This window comes from Danio rerio, chromosome 11 (genome assembly GCF_049306965.1).
Source record: "Danio rerio strain Tuebingen ecotype United States chromosome 11, GRCz12tu, whole genome shotgun sequence".
In the NCBI taxonomy this organism is placed as follows: domain Eukaryota; kingdom Metazoa; phylum Chordata; class Actinopteri; order Cypriniformes; family Danionidae; genus Danio; species Danio rerio.
The window spans coordinates 6,165,022-6,177,629 of record NC_133186.1 but is presented as its reverse complement, the minus strand read 5'-3'; the positions used below and the strand labels follow the sequence as shown (position 1 = coordinate 6,177,629).

The 12,608-nt window shown below is 39.3% G+C and overlaps 2 protein-coding genes across 2 annotated transcripts in view; one reads left to right on the top strand and one right to left on the bottom strand.

The window, feature by feature from the left end:
- The window catches only part of LOC141376513 (uncharacterized), a 214,091-nt gene that overhangs the window by 191,214 nt on the left and 10,269 nt on the right, over positions 1-12,608 (bottom strand). The window lies entirely within an intron of this gene.
- Positions 1,953-6,639, top strand: plvapb (plasmalemma vesicle associated protein b). Its single transcript, NM_001030244.3, has 5 exons — positions 1,953-2,565; positions 3,110-3,197; positions 3,279-3,967; positions 4,057-4,137; positions 6,154-6,639. The coding sequence occupies exons 1-4, from the start codon at positions 2,176-2,178 to the stop codon at positions 4,117-4,119; spliced, it is 1,230 nt and encodes a 409-aa protein (NP_001025415.3). The 5' UTR covers positions 1,953-2,175; the 3' UTR covers positions 4,120-4,137; positions 6,154-6,639.

Genomic DNA, 12,608 nt, shown 5'->3' with positions numbered 1-12,608 from the left:
ATTGGAGGTGGCTCTATATTGTAGCTCTCTACTGTATATCTTTAAACAAAATTTGTGAAGAGGTGATAAACTCTACATTGTTAGGAATGATTACAAGGTCCTATAGAACCACACACAGTAATATGGACATGCCAGCAACATGTTTCTGGAATTTTGTTTTGTTATCATTAAGAATATGCTATATATGCCTAAAAGGCTAAACAGAACTTAGAATTACAAATGGCAGAAATAAAAATAAAAAAAAATGCAATAAAGTGTCCACAAGATGTCGCAGTCATACAGCTGAACAAAAGAGAACAGTCGTTAGTCTTTTCTTCTTCTTTTTTTAAAGTTCGTCACTTTGGTTTATTTACATCAGAGATTTTGACCTAATTGTTCGTGGTTTGTTTGGTAATTGCTTTGTTTTGATTCTTTGACCACACAAACTCATTTGAATCCGTGATTATGTATCCTGCTATTGAGCAGCTCTAAAGCTCACAGATAATAGTCGGAAGAGTATTAAGGTCATGTTTTTTTTCTCCTTTATTGTGTTAATGATCATTAACCTTTTTCACTCTGCAACCTCCTCAATTCCGAGAAGTATTTTGTTTTGGTGGTAAACAGCGCTGAAAGAAAAACCTAAATAAGATGCTAAATTCTTAGAAAGAGTCTTTAAACTCACCACTTACAAATACAGCTTCCAAAAAGCCCTATGTTGTTTGGCGTCAAGGCCACAGAAGAGCCTGTTTTTTCACTATGACCTTTTGTCTGCATGGACCCATGTACCCATGACATTCGTTTTACTCGATAGCTTGACTACTACTTCTTGTTTACCGATATTTACTTGCATGTTTCAAACCTGGATGACATTGTTTGGTTCTTGGACATTGTCAAACCAAGAGCCATAACTTTAAAGAGGACTATGATTAGAGAACACACACTTCCTGTTCTTTGCAAGTCTTCTCACAAAGTTGTACTGTTCATCAGCTTGGGAATGATGAAAAAGTTAGGGCTCTATAAAAGTTTTTCGGTGCTGATATTGCTGTGTCTGGACTTCTTATAGTTATGCCTTGCTTTACATTAATTGCACAATGACTGCATCTTCTATTTTGGTGTAATTTGTCAAAAAACGAAACAATACTTGGTAGCGCTAATGAAAGTGTGTGCAAAATTTTGACGCTGACCTGACGTCTTCCGTTGTCCTGTAATAACCACGGCTCATCTTTCTTACCCAGAGTCATCAGAGTTTGCCTTCTTTTGCAGATTCAGCTTCCTGTTTTTGTCTTCAAGCTCATCAGCAATCTGTGGCAGGATTTTGTGAGAACGTTTTAGTCAGTTTCAGAAAGCCTCTGTAAATTATTTCCGCTGAGGATGGATTGGCCAGGAGACAATGGCCTGCAGGAAAACCCCTGACTTACTTCGTGTTCCCTGTTCACACTCTCCCAGACACCGCAGTCAGCCGCGAGCGTCATCGTCAGCTCGGGATCAAACGTGCTGCCGCCTCCTGGACTTCTGGGAGAGATTGTTATTCATTCCTGCGAGGAGGATGACGACGGGTCACCATTGTTGTCCCTCCGACTCCACCGATAGTCTCTGTGGCTCTGCAGGAAACCGTGTCAGATGGGCTGTTTTGATCATGTGTGTTTATGTATCTGATCTGATCCAGGAAGAGATGCTTTTGTCCTTTGCAGGAACATTGTTTTCCTTGGCTCAAGTAGACGATCCCAGATTGACTGCTGAAATCACATTTCATTAGCACATTATTAAATATCGAGAAACAGCCACATGGACGCCAAGAACTTATTAACGCAAAGCTCTTATGAAGTAAGTGTTGTGGAGATGTGTGACGGTGGTCCAAGTTGGCTGTCAGGGTTCGATGATTTATGAGGGAAAGTAAGGGAGGAGCAATGCTTTGTTTATCTCTGGAGATCTCCACAGGTTCAGCTTGGAGTAACCTCTGGAGCTTTCCTGGGGAGGGCCCGGAAAAAGTCACGCTGCGGGAAGTGTGTCTCTGGGTTTATAAACACAGATCCCGCCCTGTGTCCTGCTAGAAGTGTTTACATCTGACTACCCACAAGTGTGACAGTGCTGCGGGGTATTTTGCTAACCTTTTGACCAGGTGCTTCATTTCACAACAAGCTCCAAGAATCAAAGTCCTCCGAAGGTTCATCTCTTTCCCACAACTGGACTGCAGATATGTACAAGAACAGCTACTCCCAGGCCACGTTCGGACTGGAGGCCAAAAAAATCCACAAGGCGAAAAAGGGGAAAAGCTGCGGCTACTACATGAGGATTGTGTTCTTCTTCTCGTCTCTGATCCAGTCGCTCATCATCGCCAGCTTGGTGCTCTTCCTCGTGTACGGACAGCCAGAGAAGACCGCCGAGGAGAAGAGGCTGGAAGACCTACAGCAGGCCTACGACACGCTCTCCAAAGACCACACCAAACTGCGAAAGGAGAAAGCCGATCTCGCTACAGCCCTCAAAACGAAGAGCGGAGAGAAGGACGCAGCAGACAAGGAGATCACGAAACTGAAAACTGACCTTAACATATCAATTGCCGGCAGCAAAAACTGGCAGAGGTTGAATGTAAGTACTCTATTTGCTTGCTTGGTATTTCGATTAACAACCTGGGATTTTGCTTGTTAAGACCTGAAACACAAGAAAGACGATAATGTGAATGTTTCCAATGTCCAATATAGCTTTCCTGGACTGTACACTGGCTTTAAAAAACTTTCTTGTGTCCTAATTGTGACGATTGAGATTTCATTTAGTGTAAACCGTCATTTTATTCCAAGATATTTTGAAGTTATTCTCATGTGATTACCGTCAAATTGTACATTTGGTGGTATATTATGGCATTTTTTAAGGCAGGGGTGTCAAACTCAATTCCTGAAGGGCCGCAACCCTGCACAGTTTAGTTCCAACCCTGCTCCAACACACTTACCTGTAGGTTTCAAACAAGCCTAAAGGACTCGATTAGTTTGATCAGGTGTGTTTAATTAGGGTTGGAACTAAACTGTGCAGAGCTGCGGCCCTTTTGGAACTGAGTTTGACACCTGTGTTTTAAGGTATATTAAAATTGTAACCCCAACAATAATGAAAGGTTTGATTTCGATTGTCTGTTTTACAGAGTCAATGCGAGGCCAATGCTAAATTGAAGCTTTCAAGCACTCGAAATACTCCCCTCATGTGTCCACCAGCTAACCCCAATCAGAGTGGTGAGTCTATAAACCAATCAATGAATAATTAATGTCACGAATAAACCATCCTGTAGGCATCTCCCTCTTTTTTCGTCTCAGGTGAAGTAAAAACTCTGAATACTCTACTGGACCAGCAGAAGGCATTGTATGGGATCCTGAAGAGTAACTTCAGCCAGACCGTGGAGTACCTTAAATCTGATTTGGACCACGCAGTGAAGGATAAAAACGAGCACCACAGCCAGGTGATAAAACTGAGACAGGAAAACAAAGATTTGAAATCTCAGCTTGATGTTTACACCAAAAAGTGCAAAGAAGACTTTGCCGACTCCCTGCAAGGCATCCAGACGGTCACAACTGCCTTCCTGAGCAAAATTGACAACTTCTTCACCAACTCGGTCACGTTTCACCTCACCTGCCCCAAGCAGGAGGAGCAGATGGACAGGATTCGCTCCAACTGCTCCAGCCTCTCTCGGCAGGTGGAGGACAAGTTCCAGAGCTACCTGAACAACGTGGGTGCCAAAGTCTCCAATATTCAGAAACAGAGCAGCTGGTTGGAGATACAGAATGAGAAGCTGACTTCAGAACTGGACAAGTGCAAAACAGAAGCGGAAAAAGAGGCGTCGGACAGCAGCAAAAAACTGCAGGACGCCCAGACGACGTGTGACAAACAACTGGAACAGCTTCTCAAAGAGCAAACCAGACTAAGAAACGCCAAAGATCTAGTAGATACCGAGCTCTCTGTGAAGGAAGCCACTATTATATCTCTGCAAAAAGGCTGCACACCACAGGTAGGGGGTTATGTAGGATTCAATAACATTAACTAGAAAACCTTTACATTTTTTTAACTATGTTTAACTGTATGTTAAATGTTGTGCAGGCCAAACCGTCTGGTTTTCAGCCTCTGGGATCAGCTGGCCAGTATCCCTCCACATCAGGTTGAGGCTCTTAACCACAAAGGGTGAGTCTTATGTCATGGGCTGAACTTTACTCACCTCAACTCTTGAGATTTGGGAAGGCTTTAGGTCTCAAACGCTGCACAACTTAGCTCCCAATCCCACCTGCTTGGACGTTTTTAGTATCCCAAAAGACCTTGAGATGATGAGGTGTGTTCAATTATTGTTGGCGCAAAACGGTTTACAGCTGTGGACCTCCAGGAATTGCTTTTGAGACCTATGACGGAGGGTGTACTGTACACCTAGGGCGTCAAATCCTACCCCTGTCCAGCCGGGATCAGCTCCGGCACATTCGCCTAGAAGTTTCGAATCTGTCTGACGACCTTACTTTACTGGTTTAATTAGGGTCCAGAAAACTAGAATGCTCATATTAAACTTTAAATATCAAGTATAACAACTGAGTGCGTCTCAATTAGCTCCATACAGGCCCGGATTGGCTAATCGGGAGAACCGGGAGAATTCCCGGTGGGCCGGTCCGTTTTTTGGCCGCGAGGGCCGGTGTCCCTAGCTGCTTGCACTCTTAGCAGTTGCACTTTTTTAATTTATTTGTTTATTTTACTATAACCTCACTCTTTTTAATCATTATTTTGCCGCAGCTCTGCTCTTTTTATTTATTTTCTCGCAGCCGCGTGAGCTAAATACAGCCTGCAGAGTAATGAGGATCATCATGCACCCCATTCCACCCCAAACAGCGGCACCTTAGTGAATATTAATGAATATTAATGAAAATCAATGAAAATCCGATGATGTACTACATTAATAAATCTTAACTTTTAATCTTAACATAACTTGATCAGAAATCTAAAATGGGGAGAAAAAAAAAAAAAAAGAGTAGACATCAATAAGAGCAGATAACATTGCAGTGCTTAGCAGCGCCATCGTGGTCTAGTGGTTAGCACGTTACGCATAGACGCAGCCGACCAGAGTTCGAACCTCACCAGAGTAATATATGTTTTTTTTCAGTGTTAAGACGTAAATACTGTTTGGGTTATTTATGTAGGAATAAATTTTTTTTGTGTGACGACTGTTACAAAGGACTGGATATCTATAAAGAATTAATGTTCTCATATTTATGAAAAACATTTGAAGTTCTAAAGCAACTGTGTCCTTGAAAAAGACGTGTTAGTGTCATTTTAATATTGTCAGTCGTTGACTGAGGTGGGCCGGTCTAAGGCTTAAAACTCCAAAGCTAAAGAGGAGTCCCGAGGTCGTGGATCAGTAGGTCGTGGACACAAATTTGAGCACTGGTAAGGACAGAGTTTCCATCGCTACAGATTGGGACACAGAGTGTGAATTGTACATCGTCAACACTGAAATTTATAAACAGCAGTAGAACTAGTATTTTTCATAAATTAACTTTACGACATTTTAAAAATAAGTTACAGCTAAATAATTTAAGTACTTCGTGATAAACCAGCAGCAATTCAAACATTACAAACAATAGATATTTGCTAGAGTGTCCTTAACCTGTCTAGCTATGTTGGTTCGTTCATTTTCGTAAAGAGGTTCATGTTAGAAAAACGTCTCTCGTTATATTTGACGATTTGGTTAACTTGATTCATGTCACGCGATTCGAACTTCCATTAGGGAACAATAGTGCTCATGGATGCGCCCTGATATTCACAATGCATTGCGAGTCTTTTAAGGGCGTGAATGTTTCAGTGCCTTTGAGACAGACTTTAAAATGGCTGACTCCCTGATCAGTGCCTTAAAAACGGGAGTGGATTGAGACACAACTCATGTCTCTCTATGTGGCACTTTGTCAAAATAACAAACAATTGCACAAATACATGGAGTACAGGTCAAATCTTGGATCATGTGGTGCTGCAAAATACTTTCCATCAAGTGACCATGCTCTTCACTGCGTCAGTTGTCTCAAAATTACAAACGTTTCGCATAGTAAATTTAAAAAATTTGCACCCACAGTAAAGCCCTTGACTCACTTACGTAGCATTTGCGTTAACGGCAGTGTTTTAAAAAGTTTTTTTTTTAATCCTGACAGTTCTCTCTCTTTTCCGTAGGTTGGGTGTGGAGAAGGAATCTGATCTGAATCTCAAGGCCGGACGCTGTGTTTCTGAGTATCTTATGTGGGAGTTTCCTGATTTTGAGCCTGTGATCTCTATTGTAAATAATGTTGTCACTGTGGATCACTGTAAATGGACATGCACTGATGTTTAGTTCACTGTATAGTTGTATTCATGGGCTGGAAACTTGCAGGACATGACGTTCTTTAGGGGTCTTAAAAGGTGCTTAAATGGGAGTAAATAACAAGACAGTTTTTCCTTCAAGCTACGCATTTAAGTTACACGTTTTATGGCACCAGTCAATATTTAATATCGATGGAATCCGATTCTTTACTGTGATGTATATAATATTGTTTTCACATTTAAAAATTGTTTCAGCGACTACATTTCATGTATCTGCTGGTCTTATTGACCTTTTTCTTAATAATTTGTTCATGTTGATATGATCGTTTTGACTAAATAAACAGACTGTTTTATTACAAATGATATTTTAGTTTCATTTTCCCCACTTACTGAAACTTGTACATAAGCGGAGTTCATACACATTTTTACTACTAATATTTTCATGACGTAATGTTTCATGTCTACACATGCATGGTAAATAATAAGAAAAACAATCACGCTTAAATTTATTACAGCATATCGCAAAACACGCAACAATCTATTTTGTTTACATTTGTTTTTATATCTATGCAAAATTGATTTTGATAATGCTCAACTAGTACTAACAATGTGAGAACAAGAAATTGGCCAAGGACAACCTAAATTTAAGTTAGGGCTGCACAATATATCGTTTCAGCATCGATATCTACGATAGTCACATTGCAGAATGTACAATGTTGGGATTATAGTTTAATATAGAGTTTAATCATAATGGAGTAAAAGCTTATCATCTGCATGCATTTTTAAAGAGATAGACTGACTTACCATTTTCATCACAACCTTACCTTGTTTTAAACATTTATGAGTTTTCTTTTTCTTTTTTTTTAAGTGAACACAAAGAGAATATAATTGAACAACTCCTATAGTATTAAACAAGTGGAGAGTGAGTTAATAGTGAGTACATTTTAATCTTTGAGTAAACTCTCCCTTTGAGGCCTGTGACTGTGTGAACATTTCAATACTTCAAATTTTAAAACATCCGGCCACAAGTCATTTTTTGTAACTTCAATAAAGATTAAATAATATACAATGAAGACTATGCAGTGTTAATTATTCAGTATTTGAATACCTGAAAACTAATATTCAATTTTATCTTCACTATATTTTATTTATCTATGCTTGTCATTTATTTGTTATATATTAGAGATTCACTCCTCTACAAAATCCTGAAATTGGTGAAATTGTATTAACATCGCAATGTATATATATAGTTGAAGTCAGAATTATTAGCCCCCCTTTGAATTTTTCTTTCTTTTATTAATATTTCTTAAATGATGTTTAACAGAGCAAGGAAATTTTCACAGTATGTCTGATAATATTTTTTCTTCTGGAGAAAGTCTTATTTGTTTTATTTCAGCTACAATAAAAGCAGTTTTTAATTTTTAAACACCATTTTAAGGTCAAATTATTATCCCCTTTAAGCTACATTTGTTTCTCGATAGTCTACAGAACAAACCATCATTATACAATAACTTGCCTAATTACCCTAATTAACCTAGTTAAGCCTTTAAATGTCACTTTAAGCTGTACAGAAGTGTCTTGAATAATATCTAGTCAAATATTATTTACTGTCATCATGGCAAAGATAAAATAAATCAGTTATTAGAAATGAGTTATTAAAACTATTATGCTTAGAAATGTGTTAAACAGAAATTAGGGGAAAAATAAACAAGACTTCAACTGTATACTTTATATGGAGAAAGGAAAACTAGTACCTGTTTAAAACTATTTAAGACCTTCAACACCATATTTCAGTAAAGACTTTTTACGACTTCGCAGAATTTATAAGGATAAGAGTGCGACAATGAAGATATATCACTCTCACAATATTTGTATGCTATTAAGAGTTGTTTTTCTTCATTTTTGCTAAAACGCAGCATATGATGTACACTACCTGACAAAAGTCTTGTCGCCTATCCAAGTTTTAGGAGCAACAAATAATAACTTGACTTCTAGTTGATCATTTGGTATCAGAAGTGGCTTATATGCAAGTCAAAGGCCTCTAGATTACGCTTATTTGACCAAAATAAAATATGATCATGCCTTTATTTTTAATGATTTAATTAGGACAGTAAGCTCACTCTTTGCTTAGACAAACGTTTTGTCGCTTCACAGAAATAATGTACAGAATATAAAGTCATGCTGCAGCAGAAAAAGAATTGATATTGTGTCTGACTCCATCATGAGCTTGGAGGACTGCATTCACACATCTCTGCAATGACTCAAATCACTGATTAATAAAGTCATCTGGAATGACAAAAAAAAGTGTTTTTGCAAGACTCCCAGAGTTTGGATTCATCTTAAATGCCTCCTCCCCCATCTTATCCCAGACATGCTCAATAATGTTCAAATCTAGTGACTAGGCAGGCCAATCCTGGAGCTCCTTCACCTTCTTTGCTTTCAGGAACTTTGATGTGGAGGCTGAAGTATGAGGAGCGCTATCCTGCTGAAGAATTTGCCCTCTCCTGTGGTTTGTAATGTAATGGGCAGCACAAATGTCTCGATACCTCAGGCTGTTGATGTGTCCATCCACTCTGCAGATCTCTTGCATGCCCCCATACTGAATGTAACCCCAAACCATGATTTTTCCTTCGCCAAACTTGACTGATTTCTGTGAGAATCTTGGGTCCATGCTGGTTCCAGTAGATCTTCTGCAGTATTAGTGAATCGTGATGCAGCTCAACAGATGATCCATCTGAAAAATCTACCTTCTGCCACTTTTCCAAATGATCAACTAGAAGTCAAGTTAATACTTGTTGCTCCTACAACTGGGAATTAATGACAGGACTTATGTCAGGAAGTGTATTTAAGGTACAGTTAAAGTAAAAAAATCGGAACAGTAAACAGTAAAACACTGAAAGAACTGATAGTTAGTGACCCCTTATATTTTCTTAATCATCAAATAAATCATAAATATATCATCTTCTTTTCTCAAAAATCACAGTTACTGCCTATTTGTCAACTACGTAAGGAATCTATATGTTCCAGGGCAGTTTTCTGACGAACACGGTGACCCCTCCACTAGTATCCTACAGTGGAGCAAAGGCCAGTGAGATTTATGGGACCCTTTTTAACCCCCAATCAGCAGAAACAACAGCACGAGCGCGTCATGAATGAGAGGAAGACAGAAGGTACAGCGAGCTGGGCAGAAAGCTCCTCGCGGCCCGATGTCGTCAAACGGGTGAAGAGTTCAGCCAGCACACATAAATATTTAAATGAATGCGGGACTGACAGGAGAACAAAGGGCCGTGGGGAGCGTTTCTGAACACCTCCTTCCTACAGTTGAACACACACAGAACATCAGTGTGTTTGAGCTTCGTGTACCCTTAAATCACAGTTCCTTCTGCCAAGGCTAGTGTGAAGCCATTGCGTTTTCAAAAGGGAACACGGAGGAAATGGAATTGTTTTAGGGGAATTTGAAACTCTGCCTACTATATGCAATCAAAAATGAGGTTTCTCTGATTACAGTGCACAGTTGTTGTTTTGAATGTTGTTTGGGCTGATCAAGTCATTCAATGAATCTTTTTCAGTTTGATCTTGAGATTTTTTTCAACATTTTTCCCCACATTTAACCCAGAAGACGATACCCACACTTTAAAAAAAATCCTGATTGCCTTAAATTTTTAAGCTGAATTAAATTAACCTTATGAGTCCATTGAACTAACTTAACTACATATTAAGTTAAACTGACCTAAAACAGCTTGAGTAACTTATAAAGTTAGAACATGATAAACTGAGGGTGCTTTCACACCTGTGAATCGGTTCAGTTGTTCCGAAACAGAGATTACAATTGTTACATTGTTGCTCTTTGCTCTTGGAGCGGTTCGCTTTCACACTGCAAAGTTTGTAATCGGACCAAAAGAGCTAAAACAAGTCACGTGTGAGTAAACTCTCCTCACATTGGTCAGAGTGTCAGGGTTTATTTTGCAGCGTCCCGCTCAGCTGTCAGGAGAGGTGGTGGTTTGGTGGTGATTGACAGGGTGCGCACACGCGATGTGTCTGAGGAGAGATGCGGTGGGGAGGGGTGAGAAAGGTGCGCGACGATGCCTATTTGAGGACCGGGAGGGAGACGCGAGATTACCAGGAGATCATCACTCATTAGCGGGCATCCGGAGACTCGTGAAACTTCCCGCCCTGCTCATAATTCTCTCTTCATATAGCCGTAAGCCTATTACATATTCATAATAATCTGTGATATAACCGCGCTCGGATCGCTTTCTCACTGCAATCCCTTAGGGCGCTTTCACACCTACACTTTTGTTTCGTAACGTGTCTCGTTTGCCCAGTTAGCGCGGTTCGTTTGGCATATGTGAACAGGGCAATCGCGCTCTGTTCCGCGCCAAAGTAATCGCTCCGAGACTGCCTGAGTGAAGGGATCTCGGTTCGATTGAAACAAACCCTGGAGCGGTTCGATTGCAGTGAGAAAGCGATCCGAGCGCGGTTATATCACAGATTATTATGAATATGTAATAGGCTTACGGCTATATGAAGAGAGAATTATGAGTATGGCGGGAAGTTTCGCGAGTCTCCGGATGCCCGCAAACGAGTGATGATCTCCTGGTAATCTCGCGTCTCCCTCCTGGTCCTCAAATAGGCATCGTCGCGCACCCTTCTCACCCCTCCCCTCCGCATCTCTCCTCAGACACATCGTGCGCCCACACCCTGTCAATCACCACCAAACCACCACCTCTCCTGACAGCTTAGCGGGACGCTGCAAAATAAACCCGACACTCTGACCAATGTGAGGAGAGTTTACTCGCACGTGACTTGTTTTAGCTCTTTTGCTCCGATTAGAAACTTTGCAGTGTGAAAGCGAAGCGCTCCAAGAGCAAAGAGCAACAATGTAACAATTGTAATCTCCATTTCGGAACAACTGAATCGATTCACAGGTGTGAAAGCACCCTCAGTTTAATAGGTTGCAATGGCCTAAAAACATATGCTCTCATGACTAATTGATCATATCATTTTTTACAGTGCACATGAGAATATACTCGAGTTATTTATAGCTAACTTTAGTACACTGTAAAAATGCTGGGTTCTACACAATCGATTTGTGTTGGGACAACATGAAGGAATTAAGTTAACTTACACTGACCCCGTTTTAGAAAGGAAATTAAGTGAAATTAAGTGATTAACTTAGAATATGTTACCGTTAAATGAGAGAAACTCTGGATTTTTTGTTTCAAAATGGCAGGTTTGTAAAACTCAAAAGGCAGGGTAAGTCAAGCCTGTTTCTGAAAGAGAGGTAACTTTGGTCCCACTTTATATTAAGTGTCCTTAACTACTATACTTACATCAAAAAAAAATAAATATAATGTACTTACTGTGTTTATAATGTATTTGAGAACACTTGTGGTGCTTTTGAGTTGGGATAGAGGTTGGGTTATGGACAGGTTTGGTGGTATGGGCAGGTTTAAGGGTAGGTTAAGGTGTAAGGGATGGTCAACAGTGTATTTACAAGTGTCATTACAAAAGTTAATTACAGATGTAATTACATACAGGTTTGAGGTCAGATTAATATATATACTGTCTGAAACGGAGACTGTTAACTTGGGAAAACAGCTGCTCAGGTTAATGCGTAAGTTTACATTTAAAATACTTACATATTTAAGTATAATAAATTTACTAATGTAATGTGTGACATTTATTGACTTTTCACTTGAAAAAGTGGGGAATTGACCGTAATTTTGAAGTTATTTCAGATGTAATTGCATTAAATTACATACAATAGGCTGCTGTTCTACAACAAATTTAAACAAGAAAACAAGAATGCAGATAACCTTAACTCAATGTTCAGTGGAAATGTTTAATTTAAGGTTCCCACTAATATACATGTCGATCAGTTATTAAGATAACATTTCTAAAATTGAGTTTTTAATAGATGTAAAAGTGCACTTGTGTGTCTGCCTTTATTATTGATCGTTTAGTAGAGGATAATATGACTTTTAGAAACCTTAAATTAAACATTTCCACTGAAAATTGAGTTAAGGTTTTTTCAAATTTGTTGTAGAACAGCAGCCTATTTTATGTAATTTAATGCAATTACATCTGAAATAACTTCAAAATTTACAGCCAATTCCCCACTTTTTTAAGTGAAAAGTCAATAAATGTCACACATTACATTAGTAAATTTATTATACTTAAATATGTAAGTATTTTAAATGTAAACTTACGCATTAAGCTGAGCAGCTGTTTTCCCAAGTTAACTGTCTCTGTTTCAGACAGTATATATATTAATCTGACCTCAAACCTTTTAAAAGTTGCGCATGTCCTGGAAACGACTTTTTTAT

Excerpts from the sequence above, each read along its gene's own strand:
- plvapb (NM_001030244.3), top strand. The coding sequence starts at position 2,176 with ATGTACAAGAACAGCTACTCCCAGGCCACGTTCGGACTGGAGGCCAAA. Across the intron at positions 3,198-3,278 it reads AGCTAACCCCAATCAGAGTG|GTGAAGTAAAAACTCTGAAT; the intron begins GTGAGTCTATAA and ends TTTTCGTCTCAG. Across the intron at positions 3,968-4,056 it reads AAAAAGGCTGCACACCACAG|GCCAAACCGTCTGGTTTTCA; the intron begins GTAGGGGGTTAT and ends AATGTTGTGCAG.